At 46.4% G+C, this 27,458-nt stretch overlaps 1 protein-coding gene across 1 annotated transcript; it reads right to left on the bottom strand.

Annotated features, from left to right (window-relative positions):
- Positions 1-933: 933 nt before the first annotated feature.
- CELF6 (CUGBP Elav-like family member 6) lies at positions 934-27,091 on the bottom strand. Its single transcript, XM_090271810.1, has 13 exons — positions 26,796-27,091; positions 22,983-23,065; positions 15,642-15,690; positions 4,658-4,786; positions 4,478-4,557; positions 4,170-4,313; positions 3,927-4,059; positions 3,698-3,844; positions 3,458-3,520; positions 3,099-3,179; positions 2,871-3,014; positions 2,139-2,294; positions 934-1,275 (listed from the first exon to the last, which is right to left on the bottom strand). The coding sequence occupies exons 1-12, from the start codon at positions 27,055-27,057 to the stop codon at positions 2,167-2,169; spliced, it is 1,443 nt and encodes a 480-aa protein (XP_090127936.1). The 5' UTR covers positions 27,058-27,091; the 3' UTR covers positions 934-1,275; positions 2,139-2,166.
- Positions 27,092-27,458: the final 367 nt, after the last annotated feature.

Genomic DNA, 27,458 nt, shown 5'->3' with positions numbered 1-27,458 from the left:
AGGCAGGAAACACCACCATTGATCAGCTTTATATGGCATCCACTGTATACAACAGACAGACAAAGACAGAGACAGAGCACACACCACTTCTAAGCTGACCATCTAGAAGCACCTTGGATAAGCACATGAAACACTCTTTGCATAGGAAAGATGTACTTTTTAAAGAAATGAAGTATTTTGGCAAAATATCTACTTCTCTCTCAGGTCCTAGGTAAGGAGGGACCTCTAAATTCTGAAGCTTCTACATATTGAAAATTATCTCCTTCTCAATGGCAGTATATACAGTAGCAAACCTTTCAAGTCTGTTGTCACAGCCCTCTCTATATATCCTGAATCTACTTTACAGGTGGGCAAACTTAGAGGCAGAAGGTGGCCTGGAGCAAGGGGACACTGGGGCTGACTCAAGGTGAGGGGAAAGAGGAGGTGTCTTGGCTCAGCCAAAGGCAGGCCACTGTCTATCTGGAGGGAGAAGAGAAAGGCTAGGGTGGCCAAAACTCCCTCTTCCTTCCTGCCCGAGGAAGCAGCTGTCAGGAAAGAAAGGCAGGTTCCCACTCTTGCTGGTTCAGGGGCCCCTCTGGGTGGCAAAGGCTGGTGCAAGCCAGAGTTCCTCCCGAGGCCTCTTCAGTGATGCTCTGTGCATCTGGGGATTGTGGGTTCACTACTTCCATACCTCTCGTTACCTGCATCTGAGCCTAGACCTCAAGTCCTTAATTATTTAAAAAAGGCAGGGTAAGGAGATGGTTTAAGAGAATATGAGACATAGAACAATCTTCCCACAGCCTCCCTCTGACTAGGCTGGGCTTTTAAAAGTCTCTTTCACTATCCCTCCTAGGGATATTTAAAGGCAGCTTTTATGAGGCTCTATACTCTTTTGTGTTTCTCGTGTGTGTGTGTGTGTGTGTGTGTCCATATATATACACATATATATATAGGTATATATATGTATATATAGTCCTTTGGTCCCTAAACTCTAAGGAATGATGATTTTGAAAGAAGTAAATCTGGGCTTCCCTTGCAGAGAAGCCCTTGGCACCCCCAAAGCCCTCTGCTGGCTCCCCTCGACAGTCCATCCTCAGCCAGCCCCAGCTGCCCTGCCAGCCTGAGCTTTACACCACAGGCATAGAACAACCCACTTGATGAAGACAATCCTTAAAAGTGGCCTGAGCCCCAGGCGCTGGCCTTGGGTCCAATCCACTTCCGTCTGCGGCTGCTCCTTCAAGAAGGGCTGCTTAAGCGCTTCTGTGCTTTTTCTCCTTTCTTCTCACTCTTCGGTATCTGTTGTTGGTATTAATTGATAAGGGGTGGGGGTGGGGAGGCAAAAATCAGTCTGGAGGGAGAGATAAGAAGAGCAGCCTGCCCCATCAGCTACATCTTAGGTAAGTGCCTGGACCTCTCTTCCAGAGGCGCAGAGCTGCAGCAGGGCCAAGGCAGCAGCCTGATCCACTGAAGCCAGACCCTGGGTTCTGAGCAGATGATCCCAGCTCAGCACCCACTCCAGGGAGCTTTCTTGGGTAGCTCAAGTGAGGCAGGGCCATGGGGACCTTCTGATACAGCGAATCTCTAAAAGTTGCAGGCAGCTGACCCTGCCGGAAACCTAACAGAGCCTGTCATCTCCCTCCCCATCACCCACCAGGCCCTGCAGGTCCTGCTTCAGCACACTTGCTTCTCTCCTCATCTCCGTGTTAACTGCCATTTCCCCAGTCCTTACATCATGTTCCTTCTTTGCTTAAACGCCTCATGGTTCTACCATCTTCAGCATGAAGTCCAAAATCATGGCCTTTAAGACCCTTCACAAGCTGGCCTAAACCTACTTTTCTAGTCTTATTCTACATCCCCCTGCCCTCCCCAACACAGATTCTCTACTCTCATGCCACCCTGTGGCTATTTCTGGAGAAGTAACTGCCTGGTTCTTGCTGTTAATTGTCTCTCTCAGACGATGGGATCAGGAATGTTCTCTAATTTATCTCAGTTCTTGGATTAAAGGAAAACAGTCTCCAACTAAGGATTCTTCCTAACTGCTGGCTCTTCTCTCCCAGACTTTTTCAGAGATGGGTACCCAAACATCCCAAAGAGAACATCAAAGCTGAGGGGGCCTCCATCACTCAGGCCCCATCTGCCAGGGGTCCACCAGGACTCACCTTTGTGTGGCTGGTCAGTGAGAGCAGATCAGTAAGGCCTGTTGGCATCCTTGGGCCTCTTTAGCTGGACCTTGAGCCTCTTCATGCCAATTTGAAAGCCATTCATGGCCTGAATAGCTGTCTGGGCACTGGTTGGATTGTCAAAGCTAACAAACCCTGGGGGTTTGGGCACAGGGGTTAGCTGGAAACTGGAAACTCTGCCTGGCAGGACCTCCTTTGTCTCTGACCAGACCCATCCTCTCTCTGCCCTCAGGCCAGTTCCATCAAACACATAACCCCATTGTTTGCATATACATGTACCCATACTCATACTTACATGGGCAAATGGCCTAAATTTCATAAAAGTGTGACTCTTAGAAGGACAGGAAGCAATTCTGAGTGTGTGTGTTGGGGTGCTTCCCTGTCTTTTCCTAGCGTGGGTTGACTCTATCTCTCCATGGCTTCCATTCTGGTCCTCTGAACTACGGTTGGAGTTGGAAGAGATCTCTGGGTCCCAAACCCAGACACCTCCTGTCCTAGCTAAACTAAAGCCTCACCTGATCAAACATCTTTCAGACACCTGACCTTGCCAGATAAACCTGAACTAGACTTGTTCCTGGTCTGGGCTTAGCCCTTCTTTGTGCTATACACTCAGTCTTTGGGAATCATTGACTTATGCAGGAACATTCTTAGGCTCTGTAAGGAATCTCACAGTTGCAAGTGGGAGAGGCCCAGGGATGGGGCTCAGCTTACCGAAACACTTGCTCTGGTTGGTGGCTCGATCCACAAAGACTTTGGCAGAGACGACAGCTCCAAAGGGCAGGAATGTTTGTATGAGTTCTGCATCACCAAACTCCTGAGGCAGGTGATAGATGAAGAGGTTACAGCCTTCCGGGCCTGCAAGGACAGTAGTAGGCTGGTTCAGGGGAGGGACTCTGAGTCCAGCCACACCAGGCCCTGATAACCAGCCCCATCCCTCACCTTCTCTTTGCTGCTGGGGCAGGGCTGAAGGCTGCTGGGGAAAAGCTGTGCTCACTGGGGTATAGGCCGACGGATAGGCTGCTGGAGACAGAGGTGGGAGAGGGCAGTGAACTCCAGGAGCCATCCCTCAAGCAATGCCACCATCTGCTTGGCCACCTTTGACCAATTCAGTCCAGTCCACGGTAACCCTCACTCTTACTAAGGTCTTTCAGGGGTTGGGAGATGACAGGGTAGACTCCTCAGAAGAAAGCTTACTGCCCCCCCTTCCATCACCCCCCCCCCCCCCACTTCCCTACTCCTTTCTGGGACCCTTCAAACTACCCCCACCCCCACCCAGGATGAGTAGAGCCCAGTGAAACCTGCATAGTGGTGCATCCCAGCGTAGGCCTGCTGCAGGGGATCAGCTGCACCGGGACTCTGGGCTGGGGAGAGAGGGGTGCAAGTCCACAGTGAAGGCAGGCTGGCGGGCAGGGTCAAGTGAAAAGCAGCAGGGAAAGAGAGAAATCCCTTCCCAGGGGGGCCGCCCCGCTCCAACCACCCTCAACCCCCACTCCATTTCGAGGAGATTTGGTGGAGCGGAGGTTGGGGCGGAGGACCACCTGGGTAAGGAGAGAGCCCGTTATTGTAGAGAGTGTCGGAGACCGGCTGCCCGTTGGTCTGGGGGGTCAGGGGGCTGAATCCATTGACTCCGATAGGCGCCAGGAGACCAGGGAGCGTGCCCGGGCCACTGCCAGGAGGGGAGTTGGCTGTAAGTGGTGGAGGAGGTCGCAGTCAGGCCACAGCCTCTCCCCCGCCCCTCCCCGCGGCGGCCCCGCCCCCGCTCAGTACCTGCTGCCGGCAGCAGCGGCGCGGCAACCAGGCTGAAGGCCGCCACGTGCTGCATCTGTGCGGCCACTGCGGCCACCTGGCCTAGACCTGGGCCCTGGGCCGCCGCCAGGAGGGCCGCCTGGTGCTGCAGAATCTTTGAGAGGGAAGAAGGAAGGATGTGGACGGCCCAGCGATGGGCAGCTGCCCCTGCCTCCGACCCCCGGCCTCACCCACGCGCCAGTCTGCCAGAGGCCCGGCACCTACCGCCGTTGTGTAAGCTCCGCAGGCCCCGAGCGGCAACGGCGCGGGATGGAAGGCGCTCAGCTGGCCCGCCATCTGCTGCATCCGACGCAGCGCGCGTTCCCGGTCGGTGTCCGCCAGCTTGACCACGAGGCTGGATGAGGCGCCCTGGGTAGGGCAGGGGAGGCCGTGGTGGCAGGTCCAGACCCTAGTCCTGGCCCTGGGCGAGTGCCTCATGCATCAGGCCTATTCCTGGGTCACCAATTGCATGTGGAGAGGAGAAGTCTGTCCCCACCCCACCGGCCTCACCCTCGGCCCGCGCCCGCCCTCACCGCCATGGTCCGGCTGCCGTGCAGACTCTGGATGGCCGCCTGAGCTTCACCCTGACTCCCAAACTTCACAAAGGCACAGCCTAGGGCAGGATGGAGGGATTGGGTCAAAGGGGCAAAAAGGTCACGTGGCCCAGAGTGAGGCAGGATCACCAGAAATCCCGGGTCAGACGCTCAAGAAACCTTTACTGGTGCCGTCCGGGCTCCGCAAGACGGTGCATTCCTCAATATGGCCGAAGGGCTGGAACAGGCGTCTGACATCTTCCTCACCTTGCTGCTTCCCCAGCATACCCACAAACAGCTTTCGGTCCTCTGGGGACAAATCCAGGAGTGACTTAGGAACCCTAAGTCCTCTTGGACTCCCCAGAGTAGCCAGAAGAACTTAAGAAGGCAGCTCACCATAGTCTAGCTTGGAAGAGATGTAGGGAGTAATAAGGTCTTGGGGCTACAAGGTGGGGTTTCTTTGAAGGGCAGGATGACCTACAGACAGATCTGGAGGAAATGGATTCAACCCAGATTTCCATCAGGAAACCCCAGTTCCTGGAAAAAGCCAGGAAGACTGCTGCTCCTGTGAAATTGATTCAGTTGATATCTTTGGTTGGGTAGAGCCTTGTATGCATCTTTTGTATGTTTGACCTTTCTGTCCTTAAAATTTGGGAAAGGCTGTTTTGGACCATTTCAGCTCTGTTAAGTGAGGAGGGCCTCGGAGGAGGCTTTTGGGTCTGGGAAAGAGAAGTACACCTGTGTGAGTTTGCCTGATGGCTGTGGATAGAACAATGTCCCTTCCTGCTCAAAATCAAGGAGAGTTCTGGATCAAAAAGCAGCACCAGAAGCAGTTGTCTCGTCATACAGCCTGATCCCCAGACACTGAAATGAGGACTCCCCAGCACCAAACCCAACTTGGGTGCCCCCAAAGACCTGAAGAGGCGGGGAAGCTAGGGTTCCTGAGTCTCCAGCATTAGCGTTTTCCCCACTACACTTGCTGTACCCCTGACTCCTTTCCCTACCTCCTACCTCCACCACTTTCTACCCTCACTGAGCTGCCAGGGCTGAGGTCCCACTGTCTCCTTTCTGACTCCCCCTGTTCTCCTGCTCTGATCCCTCTCCAGGGAGAACAAATTCTGCCTGTATACCTGGATGGCTAACTGAGAACAAGTCTGATTCCTCCCCTGTGTCCATCCTTCCTCTGGGAGTGGCAAAAATGTCAGGAAAGAAAGCCGGGCTCTGTCCCTTAGAGAAAGCTGGAGAGCTGGAGCTGGAGACCAGGGCTTAGCTGCACATCCAGCCAGGCCTCAGGAGCACTATTCAGCGGTATGGAGTAGAGGAGTTTAGTCCACAGGGCCTTCTGCCAAAGCCCTGCTCCTTTCTGCACCAAGATATGCCTCTGAATTCAGGATGGAGCTTTCTCCAGGTGATACAAGTTGGGAGAGAAGAAGTGGGTGGGGGCCTGGCTTCAGGCTTCACCTTCAAGGTCCTGGAGCCCAGGAAAACCCATCCCAAACTCCTTTACTCCTTGACAAGCTTGGCTAGGCTGATGGACATCCTTGGATCCTGTGTGCAAGGGAGCAAGACTGGTGAGGGTCAAAAGGAAGAACACATTGCCCAAAGTGAGCAGTGAAAGGAATCTCCAACTAGGCTATGAGGTCCAGCCAAGACTTCCCTGGGTACCCGGAGATGTCTGTCTGTCAATGCTGTGTCTACGTGAAAGGCAGGTGCCGCAGTTTATGTGGGACAACTATAGTGTGCTTCAGCAGAATCTAGCCAGAGATTACTGCCCAGTGATCCTAAAGGAGAAGAGATGGATAATGTACTTGTGGCCAGAATACTAGAGGAGGCGCTGACCTTCTGTGATGAGAGTACAATCTGGTGGGTGTACTTCTGGGAGTGTTAGTCATGGAACAGTGCCATTGGAATGTATCATTGGCTTCCCAACATTTTTTAAAAAGCTGTGGAATCTATTTTTCTAACAAAAATATTAGGACTAAATTCAAAATATAACAGAAAAGCAAAACTACTTTTGACTGAAGTCAGAAAAATGTGTGTGTGTGCGCGCACACACGGGCGCCGTGCACACACACATTAGAGTTGCTCTTGCTTCATCTCTCCGTAGTACCCCCTAGATGGCTCTCCAAGGAAAGTTCTTTAAAAACCACTGACCTAAAAGATAGAAAACAGAGTTCCAGAGGGTGTATGAAGAGGGACCTCTGATCATTCTATTCAGGAACCCGGGAAAACAGGAAAGGTCATTCATGAAACTCTTGACTAGTATGATGGTGGTTTTGCCATGACATTGGAGGATAGGTCTTATTTGGTCAGGGAATCAAACCTCAGAAGACTGTGCCGCTGTTCTGAGCTATGACACTTAAGTATGCCCATGTGGCTGCAGAAGTTCCAGAGGGACTGGAGAAAATCCTAGGGCCTCCAGTGTCCCAAGATTAAAGGGGCTTCATGATGCCCTAATTTATACTGCACCTGTGTCATTGGGAAGGGTCTACAAGATGGTGATGGTACCTAGGCAAGATGTCATGCTACATGGGCCAGCATTCAGGTAGCCATAGGTAGGAAAAGAGATGTCAAGGCCAGGGTGGGGGAAAGGGTTGTGTAGACAGTAGTCTGATCCCTCATCAGCTCTTCATCTTGCTGATCTTTTCTGCAGTTGATTGTTAGTTCAAAGTCATGTCATAGATCATGAAATTCTATGATCCTTCTTTTCCAGTGAGTCTCCCAAGTTACAAATTTTAATTTTCTTTTTTAAAAGATTGTATTTACTCATTTTTAGAAAGATGGGATGGGGGAGAAAAAGAGGGAGAGAAACATTGATCAGTTGCCTCTCACGCACTCCCAACCAGGGACCCAGCCTGCAACTCAGGCATATGCCCCAAATGGGAATCAAACCAGTGACCTTTTGATTTGTGAGACAATGCCCAACCCACTGAGCCACACCAGTCAGGGTCAAATTTTCGTTTTCATTACAATGCATGGACCTATGGTTCTGGGCTACTGGGCTACACAGAAGTTGAAATGAGGCCAGGGTGTAGGCTGGGCTTTGTGCTGCCTGTTTTCCAGGTATCATCTTGAATCCTGGTATCCTCTTTGCCAATTTATAGGGACTTTAATGGTGTTTGACAGGAGGATGATCAAGGTCACAGTGCTGTAAACCTCAAGTGATCCTGAAATGGTGGGATACATTTCTTAAGAGACCCTGAAAATCGCCCCCAAATCCATAGCCCTCAAGATTTGGAGGGCTGATCAATGCCCCCAGAGAGATGATGTGATTTAGTCCAGATAATTCCATTTCCTCCAGGTCAAACTGTACCAGTGTGGTAAAAAAGAAGAGTCTATAAGAGGTGGGTTAGAAATGTCTGAAGAAAAGTATCCCATGGGTGGTGGATGGGTCCCTAGAAAGATGGGAATATCAAACAGGGAACATCAACCTTCTTGAAGTGGGAGGAATTGAAAGATAGCATCAGCGTGGAGTTGAGACATAGTTTGGAAAGACCCACAATTGAATGGAATAACTGCATTTTCCTTTTGGCAACCAATGTGTACTCCTTGCTAGTCTACCAAATGCTTTTTGAACCCAAACCAGGAGGCCCATCTCCATGAAGCTGCCTTATGCAGCTGGTCATACAGGTCAAGGATTCTAATACAGCAAATGATGGGACTGAGAGCCCAGAGTAAGTCTACCCCATCTTCTTTAGATATAACTCAAGATGCAATTCAAGAAAGGAGGCCCTGCCTCAAGTTGGCCCAGAGGAATTCCTGAGGTGCTCACACCTCAGGTTCCTCACACCCACTCACCTCTATGTTGGTGGATCAAAGACCTAAACATAAGTGCTAAAACTACAAAATCCTCAGAAGTAAACATAGGGGGAAAGCTTTATAATCTCGCATTGGGCAAAGACTTCTTGGATGTGACACTAAAGGCACAGGCAACAAAAGTAAAAATAAATAAATTGGACAACATCAAGTTTAAAAACTTATAGGTATCTGGTCAAGATGGTGATGCAGGCAGACATGGCTCACCTCTTTGCACAACCACATCAAAATTACAACTAAAATATAGAACAACCATCACTCAGAACTGTCAGAAATCAGGTTGAATGGAAGTCTGACAACGATGAAATTAAAGTAACCAAATCTATCAAGACAGGTAGGAGGGGCACAGACGTGGAATGAGCTGATCTGTCATCCACGTGTGGTAGGAAAGATTCGGGAGGGCTATCTCAGGAATGAGGAGTCCCAGCCCCACACCAGGTCCCCCAGCCCAGGGTTTCAGTGCCAGAAAGATAAGTCCCCACAACTTCTGTCTTCAAAAACCAGTCGGTATTGAGTCAGTGGAAAAAACTGTTGGACCCCCCAAGCAATTCCTCTTAAAGAACCCACACATGGTCTCACCTATTCAGACTCATTCCCTCTGAGCTCCAACACAAGGGTAGCAGCTTGAAAGGCATCAGTGGTATACAGGGGGAAAACTGAAGTGTCTGGCATCAAGGCAAGCAGAGGCCATTGTCTCTTTTCTAAACTCTACCCCCACAGAGCTGGCAAGCTGGTGTCATATCTGAGACTCCATCAACCTGGCTAACACTGTTTGACCCACCTTGGAAATCCCCAGAGACTGCCCAACCCAACTTATGGGACAACCCAAGCAGCTTTTCCATATGAGTGTCTGGTCTTGGCTCATGCTTCACAACTTCTTAAATCATATTAAACAAGCAACAGTTGACCTCAGTGAGCTCTAGGCCTGGCACTACTAGCAGTCAGCTTAGATTCACAGGTTGGCTTTGCCTGGGAATCTCCAAGCCCAGCAAAAGTAGCAGCCATCTCAGATCACTTTATATCTCAGTCAGAGTGCCCTGCGAAAAACACAGGAGGGGACTGGCCTTGGCCTGCACCTCCTGGGAAACCCCAGGGCCAGTGCACCCAGTCGATAGCTACAGACCATGTGGGAGTACCACCACCTTGCCACTCCACAGAGGGTGGAGGATGGTGGTCGGTGGTCATTGGTGACAGCCTGTCCTTGCAGCTGACTGGCCTGGGTAAATTTCTGCCATTGGTCTGCCAACAGTAACCAAGGCTCAACTACAAGAGGAGGGTGTACTCAGCCCACACAAAGAGTGTACCTCGAGTACCCAGCTTGAGTGATAGGGGAGGCTGTGCCACTGGACCCTATAGGACACCTGCTACATTAGGCCATACTTACCAAGACATGGATTCATAGCAGCTCTACCCAATACACAGAAAGAAACACAGGGAGGTTGCCACATTGAGGAGACAAAGAAATATGACCCAAATGAAAACAGAACAAAATCCCAGAAAAAGAACTAAACAAAATGGAGGTAGCCAAAATGGAGTATGACCACAAAATAAAGGAAGAACTGAAGGTTATACAAAGTGAAATAAAGAAGAATATACAGGGAACTAACAGTGTTGAGAAAGAAGCCAGGAATCAAGTAAATGATTTAGAACAGAAAGAAGAAACAAAAATTGGAAAAAATAAGAAGAGGATTAGGACCCTCTGGGACGACTTTAAATGTGCCAATATCTGAATCATAGGGTGCCAGAAGGAGAAGAGGAAGAGCAAGGAATTGAAAACTGATCTGAAAAAATAATGAAAAGAAACTTCTCTAATTTGGCTAAGGAAATAGACATACAAGTCCAGAAAGCACAGAGAGTCCCAAACAAGTTGGAACCAAAGAGGGCCACACCAGGACACATCATAATTAAAATGCCAAAGGTTAAAGATAAAGAGAGAATTTTAAAAGCAGCAAGAGAAAATGAGAGCGTTATCTACAAAGGAATTCCCATAAGACTATCAGCTGATTTCTCAAAAGAAACTTTGCAGGCAAGTAGGGACTGGTAAGAAGTATTCAAAGTGATGAAAAGCAAGGACCTACAACCAAGTTTACTCTGTCCAGCAAAGCTATCATTTAGAATGGAAGGGCAGATAAAGTGCTTCCCAGACAAGGTAAAGCTAAAGGAGTTCATCATCACCAAGCCATTATTACATGAAATGTTAAAGGAACTTAAGAAAAAGAAGATAAAAACTATGAGCATTAAAATGACAACAAACTCACAACTATCAACAACTAAATTTAAAAAATAAAAGCAAAAACAAGAACAAACTAAGCAAACAACAAGAACAGGAACAGAACGATAGGTATGGGGATCATTTGGAGGGTTATCAGCTGGGAGGCAGAAGGATAAGAAAGGGGGAATTGGTGTAGGAATCAAGAAGCATGATTGATAGTTACAAAATAGACAGGGAGGTGTTAAGAATAGTATAGGAAAGGGTGAGGCCAAAGGACTGACATGCACAACCCATGGACATGAACTAAGGTGAGTGGATTGCTAGAGGGAAAGGGAGTACTGGGTAGAGGGCATCCAAAAGAAAAGAATTGGGACAACTGTAACAGCAGAATCAATAAAACATACTTAAAAATTAAAAATTTTTGTGCATCAAAGGACACAGAGTAAGACGGCAATCTACAAAATAGGAGAAAATATTTGCAAATCATATAGTTGATAAGGGGTTTATATCTGGAATATATAGAAAGCCTACAATTTAATGACAACAATAAACTAAATAATCTGATTTTAAAATGAACAAAGAAAAATAGACATTTTAGCAAAGAATATATACAAATGGCCAGGAAACATATGAAAAGATTCTCAACAACACTAAACATTAAGGAAATGCAAATCAAAACCACAATGAGCTAGCATCTCACACCCATTGGGATGACTGCTATTAAAAAACAACAAAATAATAAAAACTAGTGTTGTCAAGGATGTAGAGAAATTGAAACATCTGTGCACTGTTGGTGGGAATGTAAAATGATATAGCCACAACAGAAATCAGTATTATGGCTCTTCAAAAAAATAAAATTAAAATAGAACTATCATGTGATCTAGCAATACCAGTTCTGAGTATATTTCCAAAAGAACTAAAAACAGGCTCTCAAATAGATTTCTGTCCATTTATGTTCACAGTAGCATGATCCAAAATATGAAGCAACCCAAATGTGTATAAACCAATGAATGCATAAACAAAATGTGGTTTATAGATACAATGGAATATTATTCAGCTTTTTAAAAGAAGGAAATTATGACATATGCTACAGCATAAATGAACCTTAAAGACATTATGCTGAGAGAAATAAAGCAGTCACACAAATAAATACTGCATGGTTTCTCTTATATAAGGTATCCAGACTAGTCAAACTCATAAAACACAAAGTAGAATAATGGGTATCAGGGACTTGAGGGAGGATGAATGGAGAGTTATTGTTTAATGGGCACAAAGTTTGAGTTTTGTAAGATGAAAAAGTTCTGGAGATTGGTTGTATACAATGTTAATATAGTTAGTGCTACTGAATTGTATACTTAAAAGTGGTGAAGATAGTAAGGTTTGTTGTCTCTATTTTACCACGATTTAAAAAAAAAAAAAGTAAAGCAGAGCTTTACGGGTGGTTGAAAATAGGGACTTAGACCAAGAAAGAACTGTGTCATCATGCTAATCCAGGAGACAGGAGGTGAATAAGAAAGGTAAACCTAGCATGGCTTCCAGGTTTCCTTGAAAGAGAAGGACCTCAGCCTCCCAAGATGCCTTTTCCTTTTGTAGGCTGTACATATCTGAAGGGCTTGTAAGAGATTCAGCCATACCCATGGCCCGAAAGTGTTAAAACGATCAGTTTGAGTGATCTGCTCTGAGTCAAGCTGAAGGAAAGCACTTAAAAAAAAAAAAAAAAAAAAATCCTCACCTGAGGATGTTTTTATTGATTTAAGAGAGAGAAAGACATCGATGTGAAAGAAAAACATTGATTCCCACCCGAACACAGCCCCATCAGAGATCGAACCCACAACCTAGGTATGTGCTCTGACCAGAAATGGAATTTGCAACTTTTGGTGTACGGGACAATGCTCCAACCAACTGAAGCACCTGACAGGGCCAGGAAAGCACTTCTTTTTACCTTTGAAGGTCGAATGCATTTCAGGAAGTGAAACGTTAACTTGAGTAAAGTCTTAAGTAGTACTGTGAAACTTACCCAGTCCGGTCTTAGTTGAAAGAATACTTTTCTTTTAGAATTACGTAAATATAAGGGTTGAAGACATATATGAATGTCAACTAACTGACAGAGCAGTTGTTGCTAAAGTCTAAATTTGATTTCGGTCAGGGGACATGTCCCAGTATTATGAAATCCTAAAAATTCTAGCTCAGAATTTAACTTGAACTCAAAGTTTGGTTGTTAAACACTGAAAAAAAAATAAAATCTTAGAAAAAAATTGGAAAAGATAGCTCACCTAGTTAGATAATAATATATATTTATTACTCAAAATCCAAGCTTGCAAGTTCAGGCAGAAATTATTGAAACAATTATAGGATGAGGATTCGAGGGTTGATATGAAAATATCATTAGATTTTTTTCATTAAACCAGATTTCAAGTTTAAAAAAGGGATGCCTCACCTCAAAGAATGTTTAAAATTTCAGTTAAAAAATAAAGTGAAAAGAGCACATGGATTGATTACTTCACCTATTTCTGTACCTTAGGAATCTTGGGTACAAGAATATTTGCTGAGTAACAAATATGGCAAAGTTGGGGAATGGAACAAACAGAACAATCACCATTCTATTTTATAATTTTACTGATTTTATGCTATGAAGTTTAAAAGAGGAAAAAGTATACAGGAGTTTGATTATTTTGAAGGTTTTGCTTTAAGACTAAAAATTGCTTTCCTCTAATAATTTAACTTATTTTTTAGTGCTTCCATAGTAGAAATACTGTAAATTAGGAAAAATCAGCCACAGTCTCCATGCTGAAGGGCAAATAATATACATCTATTTAGTTACTATTTGAGAGATTTGGGGGTCTCAAGCTCTGACCTTGTAAAAGTTGAGGTGAACACTTTGAAATATATGATCCTTGAATTTTTATGCAGGCCAACATTTTCATGTTTACATTCAAATAAATCCAAATGCCGAGGGAAAGGTTTTTAGTACTATGTATGTATACTGTAGAAATGGGTGCTTTTAATGTATTAGGAGATAATTTCATTTAGGAAAATTAGGTGCATTAATTTAAAGAGTACATATACTGCTCAATGCCCCTGGATATAAATATAAGCATGGAGTTTGGAGTATATGCACAGTGTGAATTTAGCTGCAGAACGTACAGGAACTGGCTGCGATACATTAAAAGGCTGCTATAATATATATAGTCCATGAGGACCTGGATGACCATTTGGCACTCCAAGTGCCACCAAGGCTGCAGGGGATAAGTATGAAAGAAGAGGACCCCCAGATTTTTTTTTTTTTTTTTTTTTAGGGATTTTATTTGTTTGGAAAGGTTCAACCAAAGGGAAGACTTTGTTCATTTTCAACTGATCACTAGAGTACAGGAAACTCCTGTACAGCACTTTTGCATGACCTAATAGCACTGTAATGGGGGACCCCTCCCCACACCCATCCGGAAATGTGGGTGGGATTGGGGAGTGCCAAGAACAGCGCAGGAGCAGGAGCACAGCCGCGGCAGCAACAACAATGACAGCAGCAAGAGGAAGAAGACCCCAGCGCCTTCTATAGGCAAATCCTGTCGTGTTGCTACTGTTACTGCGTTGTAAACATTGAATGCACATGTTACTGATAACTTCTAAAAATAATACAATAAACTGAGGCTCTGTAGTTCAGGGGTTAGAGCACTGGTCTCATAAAAATAATACAATATACAATGTGTTTAAAATGTAGGTTATTTCAACCTCAAACTTTATGTCTATTCATTAAAAATAAGAGAAGCATTACTCTGTTGCATGGCATCAAAATTCAAGAGACAGAATGTTAAAGGAACCATTTTTGTTTAAAAGTTTATATGTGTTCAACAGAATACTCCTGACTGGCAAATAGAAAAAAATGGAAGCCTTTGGACCAAGGAAGCAAACCTGACAGGTTTGGTTCGACTGTCATAGTGATGGGCCACTTAAAAATTGCGTTAGTCGCTAACATTTAATATAATTAAAATGCAAATTTTTACTAATTCATGACAGTCTTGCTCATTTAGGGTTACTTACCTGACTCCTATAGCATTTGAGTTGGTCACTCCTGTTTTATGGGAAGAAAAACCTAATAATCCCTTCTAGAAGAAAAAGCAGAATTTTGGAAGATTGTATTTGCCTTGATACTCCTTGGATTATGTCTGCTTTAATACCAGTATTCTCATCAGATATTGAAATCATTATTAGTCAACTGTAAACTGAGGGACCTAATTTCAGGAATATTAAAAAGCATGTGGATGCACAGGCTCCAATATATCAGGACAGCTGTGACCACTAACTCTGAAAGTTTATAGAATGTTTGGGATCACAGACATAGGACTTGAATGGGACAAGATGTTCCACACTGGTGTAAAATGTTACATTTCAAAAGCAAAATCCATTTTAAAGGTTGGGTTTCTCACGCAGACATCAGGGAGGGCTAGAGGCAGACGTAAGGCCCAAGGGCGAGGAAGACACCAAGAACTGACACCAGATGCTAGCATTGCTTTTCTAGCATGGAAGTTGGCCAGAACGCAGCTGGTTTCAATGAGCACAGGCTCTCAACTCCTCCTGTTCTTAAGAAGCATTGGTCTTCCTGCATCAGGAAACAGGGCAGCTAAAAACTTTCAGTCTTTCCATGATCTTTAGCATCAAGTCAAATTACTTAATATGGCCTACAAAATCTGTTATACCAGTCTAATCTTTGACCATGAGCAGCCGGGCAATTGCAATGAAGGAGCAAGTGGCCCCAACCTAGAGTGGACTGGGTTCTCTACAATCAGAAGAAACTGGAAAAGGAGAGTAACTCTAGTGCTGTTCTTCAAACAAAGAAGAACCCGGAGAAACATGAATGAACTGTCTCCATGGGCAAGGTAACTAGAGCTTCCTTCCTCTATCTCCAACATCTGCTTAGGCTCTTCCTGCCTCTTTTGGGTCTAGGGACCCTGGGACCTCATCCCATCTTAGCCTGAGCTGGGATGGTTTAGCTGTTTTTGGTACTGAGTAACTCTGGACCCCACTTGCCCCCCTGACCCAAGGAGGTTCTAGTAATAATCCACAAATAGGACTGACTCCAGGAGTGGACCCACCGTCCCCTACATGGGTGATATCCTGAGGTTGGTCAGGCAGGGAAGTTACCTCCTCGGCCCTCACTGGCAGCCGGCTTCACTTGGATTGGACGATTCATCTGAAAGACATTGGACCAATACACCCAGTCATTATGACTGTCCGGCGTTCAGGCTCCTGGCTTCTCCATCCTTGGACCCCTCAGGATCTAAGCACTGGCCCCTTCGAACTCTGCACTCCACCCTTCTTATGCTGGGATTACAGATTTTCTTCAAGATTCCTTCCTTAAACCTAGGAATTTAGAAGGTGCTGAAACCTCAAGGGTTGGGTGATGGAAAGCACAGTGGCAAGTGCAAGACAGACTGTGGAGGCTAAAGAGATTCTCTTGCCTTGGGCTCTGGGCAGGGACCACGTGAGGCCTGTCCCTCTGGTTCCTGGACTTCCTTAAGGGCTTTGGATGGGAGAGTAGAATTTATACTGCAGACTTGTAGTTTGTGCTCAATAGGATATAATTCTATGTGTCATTTAGATTAAACAATCTGGAAATCAGACTTAGTGCTATCTATCCCAACTCTGCCATTTAATGGTTATATGACTTCCCTCTCTGATTCAACTTGTTAAATGGGCAAAACCTTCCTCAAGCTCTGGATCACCAAAGTTTCTACCCTTCAGTCCCCTCTTTGGGTCCCCTTGCCCTGGACGTTGGCGTTCTCCAGGCCATCATCCTCAGCCCTGCTCATTCTGCTCCTCTCATTCTTCCTGGATAATTTCATCCAAACCCAGAGCCTCAGCTACTGTCTGCACAGGGATGACTCAGGGTTCTGCATATCCAGCCAAGACTCTCTTTTAAGCTTAAGACCCATGTGCCCAGCTGCCTGCTGGATGTCCCCACCAGAAAGTCCCACTAGCACCTTCCACTGGACACACCCAAATTAGAGTTCATCTTTTTTGTCCAAATCTGATTCTCCCAGTCACCTTAAGTTATAAACCTGAAAAACAGCTTGATTCTTTCCTTCATCCCCTCCCCCACCAGCCAATTTACCTTCTAATTCAGGGGTTCCCTGATCAGTGGTGGATAAGAACCATCTTGGAACCATGTGAGACTCAAACTGGGGAAGTTGTATAATTTGTAAAAGCTCCTAGGTGATGTAAATATACAGGGTGCAGCAAAAGTAAGATTACAGTTGCGAGTACATAAAACACAGTTTATTCTTGTATTATTATTAATTAATTATATTTTTTACTTGTATTACAACTGTAAACCCACTTTTGCCCCACCCTGTACACCCTACACATCTCCATCCCCCAACCACCCTGAGAGAATGCATGATTGAATCCCCACCTCACCTTCCTCTCAGGGGTGTTGTGGGGATCACATGAGATAATGGGGATGCAAAAGGTCTTTATAAACTGTCAAGAGCTGGGTGCGTAGAATGTGAGGAATTATTGTTGGGGGCAGGCAGAGCTGAATACCAGGAAGAAAGAACAGCGGCCTTCCTGGTCATAGAAAAGGGGTACTGATGCCCATATGACCTGAGAAGATGATGATCTGATCCCCTCCCCTCAGGAAATACACTGTTTCTGCACCAATCAGGGGCTACTCCATCCTCTACCAATGTGGTCGTTGCCGAGACAACAGGCAGCTTCCTGTTACCATAGGCACAAGTGCTACCCAGTAACCATGGCAACAGCCTGGCAGTCACAGTTGAGCAATTTCCTTTGGATCAAATTCGGGAGTGAGGAGTGCGGAGGGCTTATTAAAATAAATAAATAAATAAGAAAGGAAAACAGGGCAAGGCTGAACCGGTGCAATTTCCTTCCCACTCAAGGCTCAGGTTCTTATCCTCTGACACACACCCCCACTTATGGTGGAGAACCTGCAGTGTACTGGGTTGTGGGTGGGGGCCAAGACCCTGGCAGGACTCAGGGTGCAGTCTAAAGGGGATAAGAGATCAATCCAAGCAGATCACGATGAGCTAGACAGGTCTGGACGGGCCTGGACCAGGGACCAGGAGGACAGGACCTGTCCCTGGGCATGGCCACCTGTGATTGTGGAGGAGACCGAGAGATAGAAACATGGACAGCAGAGACAAAGGGCAAGATGAAGAAACATGGGAAGACAGAAATGATGAGGGAGAATAAGAAACAGACCTAGAAAGGGGCAAGGAAAGAGAAAAATCCTGGTGGTGATGGGATGAAAACAAGGGGGTAAGGAGTCAGGAAGGAGAGGCAGGGAGGAGAGTGACGGGAGAAAAGGAAAGAGGAGTAGCTTGGGGTTGGGGGCAATGAGGGTGAGTAAGACCATTATTATTTTATTAGTTTTTAAATAGATCCTGAGAATTTCTCTCCGGAACCAAGGTGATGAGCACATGTGACAGCAATGGTTTCCACCACAGCTGCCTCACTGGCTGAGTTTCTGGGGACATGCCCTTTCCCCCCTCCCCTACTCCAGCACTCCGTTGGAAAGTGGGCATTAGATAGTACATTCATGTCCCACATGGATCTGGCAGAGTCCAGGAGTCAGGAACTGGGGCACCTAGCCTTTCCAACACTTGAGTATGCTGCCAGCACTTCCTGAACTCTGTGAAGATCCCCCAGCTGGGCTCTTAGGGGAGATGGTGATGATGATGCGAACCCTGTCCTCAAAGTCTCACAGAGGGGAAGATAATGCCACCATTTGCTGAGAGCCTCTTATGTGCAAGGCCCTTCCTGGGGCACTTGACATGCATTGTCTCTAAATTCTTTCCAACCACTCTGCAAGGTAATACCATTGTCCCCATATTCTAAACAAGAAAGCTAAGGCTGAGGGAGGATAATCACTTGTCCAGGATCACAAGGTGGCTAAGTGGTTGAGCTGGAATTTGCCCCCCAGTTCTGTCTGACACCGAAGTCCATCATTTTTGTATCACGCTGCTTGACTCTGTTCTTAAGTCATGAACACAAGTAATGGGGCACAGAGGGATCAGAGCCTTAGGAAGAGTGCAAAGTAACGTGCTCTGGGAGAAGCTGACTCCAGGAGGAGAGGTTGACCCAGGGCCCAGGGAAAGCTTCATGGAGGAAGCAGACTTGCTGTTGGGAGGTCATTTGCAGGACTGGAGTCATTGAACATTATGGAGATAATGAAAGAAGAGGTAGGGTTGGAAGCTGAGCACCCCAGATGCCTGAATATGGAGAGGGAGTGGACAGTCTGAATAAAGAGCAAGGGTTGTGGCAGGCCCCTGGCATGGAGGTAGCCAGGGTAGAACAAATTGCTTTCAGGTCAGGTGGATGTGGATTTAAATCCTGGCTCCATCACTGGCAACTTCTCTAAGGTTTCCGAGCCTCAGTATCCACATTAGTAAAAAGGAGAATCAGATCTTGGTAGGTGCATCAGATGTAATACAGTTCTTTTTTTAATTTTTAACTTTTTAAAAATTATTTATTTCCAGAGAGAGAAGAAGAGAGGAAGGAAGAGAGGGAAAGATACATCGATGTATGAGAGTTGTGTGAGAGAAATGTCCATCGGCTGCCCACACCCCCAGCTGGGTATCTGGCCTGCAACCCAGGCATTTGCCCTGACCTGGAACCAAATTGGTGACCCTTTGGTTTGTAGGCCAGTGCTTAAACTCACACCAGCCAGGGTTTTTTTTTGTTTTTTGTTTTTTTAATAGAAGGATGTAAAACAAAGGTAGGGGCCAGATCAGGGCACATTGTGAAAACCATGACAATGAATTTTGACTTTGTTGTATTTCAAAGGCAGTAGGGATCCAGGGAAAGATTTTAAGTAGAATAGTCTTACGAAATATCCCATGGACTGTCACCATGCAGAGGAAAGATTGGGAAGGGAAAGATTAGAGGCAGGAAAATCAGTAATATGGGTAACGGGTCAGGGTGACCTTGGTCTTTTAGTTTTCTAGGCCCTCAAATGCGATGACATGTGATCATGATTGAGCTCTGATAGCATCTCCTTCATGAAGCTTCTTCTCCCTCTTCACTCCTGATGCTTCTTTTACATGCTCAGATGTAAACCCCACTGAGATGCAATGAGTTATTTCTGGGCTGGAAGCTCCTTGAGGGCGAAGGCTCTCACTCACTCACTGGCTGGCTGCTAGCACACGAATGCTTTTGTGTGAGTGAGAAAAAGTGTGCCCCATCCTATGGGTTGATGCATTCCTGTGCTAATGCTCATGGCTTGGTCAGTAGAGTATGGCTGGATTTTAGCTCCTATTTGCCCTTTCCACTCAAGCTGTTTTGTGTAGGGCACAATCTGCAAAAGCAAATGTACTCTTTCACAGTGTTCAAAGGGATGGATGCCCAAGGGAAAGGAAATTATAAGCAGGGAGAGAGATAAGTAAGAGGACACCTTCTGAAGATGGGGTTGAGCTTGGGCTTCACCATCTGCAGGTAGATTCTGGAACCTAAAGTGAGGCTGAAAGAAGTGGCTCCAGCTTCATGGGGAAGAAGCTGCAGAAGATGGGACAGACCACTGAAATCAGAAGGAAGTCTTGAGTAAGGAGCCAAGCTTTCATAGGTGACAGAAATTAGCAGGGGACAGGTAGAAGGGAACCAAGGGGAGATCCCAGTCCAGCAGCTACTGTGAAATTTCCCTTGGGGGTTTAAGCTTTATCTTTGGAGTTGACCCAACATTTCCCAGACTCACAGTGATAGTCCTGCCTGTCTCCAGGAGCCCAGATTTATCTTATTCCTGCTTCTCCAGCAGATGACAGCTGCATGCAAGACCCAGTGCTTGCAAGAGCTGGGCACCCACCTCCCTCCATGCTGGTTGGTGAGAGTCCAGGTGACTAAAGCTGCTGCTGCCCCTGGCAGACCCAGAGGAAAGATTGATGGCACGGACATTTCTGGGGTTGGCTAACAGAGCCATTGATTTTCATTTAGGAGAATTAAGTATTAATTTTCGCTTTGTTAAACTGGGGAGGGTGAATAAAGCCAATCTTGGCAGTACCAGAGCAAGCTAGGCTATGTTGGAAAACTGCAGATGGAAGGGTGGGAGCGGGCAGATGTAGCCATCACCACCCACTCCGGAACTTTAGACCCCTGTCTGCTACCAGATTGGCTCAGGTAACAGTGAATGAGTTCTAGAGCCAGACTACCTGGCCTCAGTGCCCAGATCTTCCCATTAGTAGCTACATGGACTTGGGCAAGTCACTTGTTTTCTATGACTCAGTTTCTTCATCTGTAAATGGGAATGCCAATAACAAAACTTTCTTCATAGGGGATTAAATTATTTCAAATATGTAAAGTTTTGGAATCAATAAATGTTGCTTATTATTATTTTTCTTTTCTCCCCCAGAAATTATCCCAGTGATCTAGGGCTTAAAACCTCTTGTATCAGGTGCCCTCAGCCTCCTAGAGTCTTCCAGGTACCCCTTATCTTGTGGAGCCCTGTGGCTGGTTGAGGAGGGGTTTTGTTTCCCCAAGTTCATCTTAATTTTTTTCAGTGCTTTTCATTTGCTTTCAGGATGAAGTCCAAACTCCTCAGCCTGGCATCCAAAGTTTGCTCTTCACCCACTGCCCTCTGGGAATCTTCTCTCTGGCCTGGCCCCCTGCTTATGTGGGTCCTCCCCACACTTCTTGCCTCATTATACACCCATCTTTTTCCTTTTGTCTCTGCATCATTACCATGCTGTTTCCTACAAGAAATGTTACAGTTTGTCTCAATGACAATTCTAATTTGATCAGCAGAAGTCATTTACTCCCAAGGTTGGGTGAATAATGACTTCTACTCCTCCTAATATTAAGGCTGCTGTTATTATTATTAATACTACCACAACCAGCTAACTGTTGAGTAACTATTATTTACCAAGCACTATGTGAAGGACATTTAATTATCACAACAGCTCTATAAGTTCAGTGTTATAGTTAAGGAAGCTTAAGCTTGGAGAGATAAAGACTTGCTCCAAGTCACAGAGTTAATGAGTGTTGGGGCCTGATCCATACCCAGATCAGTCTGACTCCATCACCTGCATGCAGAGGACTGATTAGGAGGGTGATAAGTTGGCGTTACTTGACACTGAATCTTCAGGAGTGAGGTTCAATTACTAGGATTGAGTTCTAAGCTCTGACACCGCATTATCAGCTTGATCAGGTCTAGGCAAAGTTATTCCCATTGTGGGACATTTGCAATTCAAAGGGATGCCTTCTTTATACTGAGCTGAAATTAGTGTATTTGTCCTTTTTACCCACTGATCTTGATGCTGACCTCTGGGGCCACCCACAGAAAACCCAATCCCTCTCAGAATCTGAGGGTGGTTACACCTACCCCAAACAGCAATATTTATTGAGCTCTTACTCTGTGACAGGCACTTGCTAAGCCTCAGTTAATCCTCATGATAGCATAGTGAGCTAAGTGTTAGTATAACTTACTCCTTACAGATGAGGAAATTGAAGTTCAAGAAGCTAAGTAGTGTATCCAGAGATACAGAACTCGTAAATGGCAGAACTGGGATTCAAATCCAGGTCTGTGAGACTCAAAAACTAGTACACTTAATTATTATGTTATGATAGCTCCCCATTAAAGCCCACACTAAACCTTATTTTCTCCAGTTAAATATCTCCAATTTCTTCAAACTCTCATCCAATATATGTTTTATGTCCCATCATGATTTCTTTATGGTAAACTAATGACCCCCTTAAATCTGAGGTCTACAACTAGATATAGTCCCACATTTGGCCTGCCCAGAGCATTTCAATAATGCTTTTATTTTAGATACATCACTCTTTGGACAAGAGAAAATGAGGATAGGTAGTATGACTGGTTCTTGATGAACCTATGCTAGTTTCTAACAATCACCACTTCCTTCCTGCCACATGGTCACTAGATCCCATTTTGCCTTTTGTTCAGTGATTAGCCACTAGTCAAGGCCATATTAGATACCATTAATACATAATGGCCTAGCTGCTTGTAGAATCAGCTCTCTCTTAATTTTAGCCAAGTGTTTGAGGTGTAGAGGGAAGGCAATTTTGGTGAGTCGAGGCACCCCAAAAACAATACAGGAAGAGGACCAGAGGGATGTGCCATCAAGGACCCTAGTAATGGAAAAAATAAGATACCAGGCCAGCAGAATCCCTCACTTATATATCTGCATACATACTCACACCAGTGAAAAATAACACCTAAAGCCATGATTTTAGCCAAGGTGGACACATTGTATAGCCCACAGCACTGATGCCTCTCTTGAAAGATGGGGAGAGACATGTGGCCCAAGAGTTTTGAGCCAATTTCTTTGAGCTAGAAGACTGAATGTAATAAAGAACTTGTAGCTGTTCAGGGCACAAGTAAGCCCCCGCTTCTACAAAAATTATTCTGATGCTAGTTTCTGGTTCCAATCCAGCTCCTACATGCTGTTTTGCCATGCATGTAGGGCATGTCCCCAACCTGAGGTGATTCCCACCCCCCAACACTGGTGGACTTACCCCTGGCAGGGTCTTTTGCTCGTGCAGTGCACTCTGGGCCTTGAGAGCAGAGTCCCGGGCGCAGTAGGTGAGGAAGGCACAGCCTGGGGAGGAAGAGGCTGGCTCAGGGGGTTTCCTGAAACTCCCAAATACCCTTCCTGGAAAGACCCCATTATGTTGACAAACTCAAGGCCACTCTCCTTTAAACAAGGACACTGCTACCTTCTCTGAAGGGAGGGGTGCCTAAGTTTCAGGCTCTGACTTCTCATTTGCTCTTGGCCTTCTGAGGGAACACATGTACTCACACCTAGTCACATGCTCATATACTTTCACATTTCTCCTCACCACTCCAGCCATAAATCCTGTTGGGGTTAAACCTCCTTAAGCTGCTTTGTGTTCAGCATTAACCCCAGCCTTCCCCTTTCTTTTTGGATTTATGTTTACAGAATCTCCCAGAATCAGCTTTGATTTCTTCCCAATTGAGTTTGAATGGGAGCAGGCAGAAGAGGAGGAGGAAGGTTGGGATCCAAGCCCAGGACCCCACAATTTCTTAACACTTCTTTCATTGAAGCTAAGGAATGGGTTAATATGAGGCTTGGAAGATTAGGCTGGTTTAAAGGCTTCCTGCAGGTGGGAACTTTCAGTGACCTCCAATCCTATCCAAGGAGCTTGATCTGTCAGCTCTCCCAGGGCTTCAAGATAGGGCCTCTTAAATGGTTATTGTGCCCCAAATCTGACTTCTTTAAAAGATCCAGTATGTATAGGGCAGAAGGGTCTTTACTGAACAAAAGGGTCAGTCCCATACCTCTTTGTTCAGCTACAAAATCTGTAGCCTGCTAGGAAGCACTGAGGCAGGGGTCTCTTCCTTTCCAACAGGCATTGAACACTTACTCATTCAGAAAATATTCATTGAACACTTATTTTGGTGGAGCATTATGGTGGGCTTGGGGATAAAGTGGCAACAAGAGAGACACATTCTCTGCCCTCATGAGGATTAAGTAAAGGATCATGAAGGACATGCAACTGGGTCCTAAGAGTTGAGCGATGTCTCAGAGAGCACATTGAGTTCTCAGTAATAAACAGAGTTTAATCAGGTGACAAGGAGGGTGGTGCTTATTTCAGGCAGAGGGAATAACATATATGAAGACTCAGTCAAGAATTCAGTGTGTTGGGGAGATGGATGGAAAGCTAGTATGGCTGCAGATCTGTAATGGGGGCAGAGTTAGGTATGCAGGGATCCGGTCATCTATAGCCTTGTACACCTTAGTTTGGATTTTGAACTTTTTCCTAAGAGCAATAGAGAGCCACTAAAAGGTTTTAAGCAGAGTTGTGACGTAAGATCTGTTTCTAAAAAGAGTCTTTCAGTGTAGAAGTAGAAAGACTGAAGGAAGAGAAAGAGAATGTGGAAAGAAGCTTGGCACAGTTTTCCACTTAGACCTCAGCAGACTAGAAAGGCAAATGTGAACATTTTCTCCTATTTCTTCTATGTGGCTGCCCCTTAAGGTGGGTGGAGAGCAGCCATTTGTTGAGTGAAAGGAGCCTTAGAAAATTTCTGGGACAAACACTTATTGTATCAAAAGGAAAACTGAAGCCCAGAGAGTGTGTCAATAGCAGGACAGAGTTGGAGTCTCTTAACTCCTAGTTGGAGTCTCTTAACTCCTAGGCTGAGGTTGTTTTCAAAGCACTGTGGCTGCCTCCCTCTGTACCCAGCCACCAAAAGGAAAATTAAGTCACTCTGGCTTTTTGACACCACTGTTGTTGGGGAGAGGGTTGGGAAGATGTTGACTTGGAGACCCTCCCTGATCATCTTGTAAGGCAACCCTGCCTTGGAGAGTGGTGGGTTGCTTCAGAGCTAAATCACCAAACACCTGATTCTGCTTCCATCTCTGATCCCATCTTCTGCCATATGCCATATCAGCTGACATCAGAACTGGGCAGGGTCTGGGGTCCTGTCTGAAGGGCTCAGGGGCCTAGTTGATGCCTAAGGGAGCCTGTGTGGACTACTTGGAATGGGGGTGGAAGAATGGAGGGATGGAAAGACGGAGAAGCATGTAAAGACAGATGAGTAGAAAAAAAAAACAGTAAGAATTAGAGCTGAATGGAAGGAGGGAGGGAGAGGGAAGGAGTGAGGGAGGTCACAAAGAAACAGTTCAGAGACTCTGATGGTGAAAAGAGAAGAGTGAAGATTAAAGGTATTCTATACACTTTCCTTATTGTAAAGATGGCCACAAAAGATTAGCTTGTATTTACATACTGAAATAAATGTCTAGAAAATAAGAAAATAAATTTCTATAGATGGATGAATAGCCAGGTAGCTGGACTACATTAGAAGGAATCTGGATGGTATAGTCTTGTCCTTTTACGCTCCATTTACTATATCTCCAGCCCAAAGGGTAGAAGATGCACTGCTACATAGCTGGGCCTAGATTTTCTATGGGCATCTATTTTCCTAAAGCCCGTATATTAGTGTGCCTAGAAACTCCACAAGACCTCCCAGTTGAAAAGAGGTGGCAGCCTGATTACAGCTCTCAGCCCTTAGGAAAGGACCTTTAGCCAGGGCCCACCACTTCTCTCCTAGGAAGATCATGGAGGATAGTTGGTAAGCCTGTCCCCTGCCCCTCCCAGCCAAATCCTGAAACTGCAGTATAGTGAAGATAAGGAGAAATAAAGGTATAAATCCTCAAATCATTTCCTTCCCCCACCCATGTATGACATGTGGTTCCGGCTCTCCTATTCCAGCTAGCCTGGATAGACTTTTCTGCCTGTAAACAAGCCTCCTCCCAGTCTCTACAGGAAGAAAGGGGTGTGGCTGGACAAGACTATGGTGTCTCTCTCTCTCTAGCAAGGGCAGGGAGAAGACCCCTTTCTGCCTCTTCAACCTGAGCCCACTGAGAGGCTTTGGTATACAGGCTCTGGTCGAGGGCTACCCTGTGAGGGAGGGAAAGTGAGAAGCCATTGGAGGATTGGGGAGGGGCAAAGGTGAGGCACAGAACTGGGGAAATTAGAGAATGAAAGAACTGTGGGTTCAGCTGAGAGGGAACCTTGGATGAGGGGGCACAAGGTGACAGAGGTTCTGAGCTGAGGTCAGGGTTCTGAACTCAAATCAAAAGAGGCAGACACTGTTGGGATTCTGACAGTGGGTAGGAAAGACTACTGATAAACATGAGGGTGGAATTGGAAGCTGAGGGCTTCCTGGGAGGGGAATTGGATTTGGGGATTTTGTAAGTTAATTAGGCCTGGGTTCTGAAGAAGGGAGAGTTTGGGTCTGTGACATTTCAGGTTGTCAGTCTAAAGAAGGCTCTGGAGATTGGCTGGGCTTAGAGGCCAGAATGAGGGATGCAAATCCAAGATATGTGTGTAGGTGGCTAGGCCTGAGGGATGACACCAAATGGGGCTGTTCAGAAATTATTAGGTCCAGCATTTGGGAGATTGAGGGTGTTAGAGACCTAGAAGGTGGGATAAGTTTCCAAATTCCAGGATTTGGGATGTCTGATGGGAGAGATGAAGGAAGGTCCAACTGAAAGGCGGGGACTATTGAGATTAAGAGGTGAAATTGGAGGGTAGAGTGCTGAACATGTAAGGGGACCGGAGTGATGATCAAAGGGAGCACGTCAGAGAAAATTCTGGGTTGGGGGCTCTTTGATCTGGGAGGATACTGGGTTGAAGTGAGGCTGGTATTGGACTGGTGTTGGACTGGTAAGGCTAGGATTGGGGTTGCAGTTGAGACTGGAGTTTGGATTGAGCTGAACTCTAATCAGACTGGGGCTGGGCAAGGCTGGACAGAGTTGGGCAGGGCTGGGAAGGGCTGGGCTGGGCTGGGTTGACCCCGCGCACCTTTGTGGAGGCCGGTGAGCCGATCCTTCAGCACCGTCAGCTCGTAGATGCGACCGAACTCCTCGAACAGCGGCTTGAGGTCCTGCTCGTCCAAGCCCCGCGGGATCTGCCCCACGAAGAGCTTGATGGCGTCGTGGTCCTTCATGGGCACGGCAGGACCTGGGTTTAGCCCGCTCATGCTGACGCCGCTGTCCGCGGTGCTGAAACCCAGGCGCGGGCCGGGGCCGACGGGCGTCGCAGACCCTCCGGGCGCCGCGGCCATATCCCTGCTCTGTCCACCCTCTCGCTGGTCCCACCTGTCCCGCCTGCCCTGCTATCCCCTCCCTGGACCGGTGGATAGGGCCAGGAGGAAGGGGGCGGGGCTCAGGCAGGGAAGGCAGTGGGGGGTGCTGCACAGGGGGTGGGGTCCCTGGTGGAAGAAAGTATAGAGGATGGGGCGGGCTAGAAAGGGGCGGGGCCGTGGGCGGGGCAGGCCTGGACCAAGCAGGCGGGATGCTGGGGTCTGGCTTGAAGTCCCCGCGCGGCGCTCTCTGGGATCCCTCCCGAGCTCTCTCGGAGCCAAGCCCAGAGCTCTAGACCCCGTGCTTGATGACGTCAGGCAGCTGGCAGAGGAGTCTACGCAAATAATTTGCATAATGAGGAAGCAGCGACCAATCAGCGTTG

The sequence above is a fragment of the Furipterus horrens genome, unplaced genomic scaffold (assembly GCF_987537825.1).
Source record: "Furipterus horrens unplaced genomic scaffold, mFurHor1.1.pri manual_scaffold_3, whole genome shotgun sequence".
NCBI lineage: Eukaryota > Metazoa > Chordata > Mammalia > Chiroptera > Furipteridae > Furipterus > Furipterus horrens.
This window is presented reverse-complemented; position numbering and strand designations above follow the sequence as displayed.

Bases quoted from the DNA above. Each gene is read 5' to 3' on its own strand.
- CELF6 (XM_090271810.1), bottom strand. From the start codon at position 27,057: ATGGCCGCGGCGCCCGGAGGGTCTGCGACGCCCGTCGGCCCCGGCCCG. The intron at 23,066-26,795 runs GTGCGCGGGGTC...CTTCCTCCCCAG, and splicing joins GCTCACCGGCCTCCACAAAG to GCTGTGCCTTCCTCACCTAC. The intron at 4,558-4,657 runs GTTTCTTGAGCG...ATCCTGCCCTAG, and splicing joins CCCGGACGGCACCAGTAAAG to GCTGTGCCTTTGTGAAGTTT.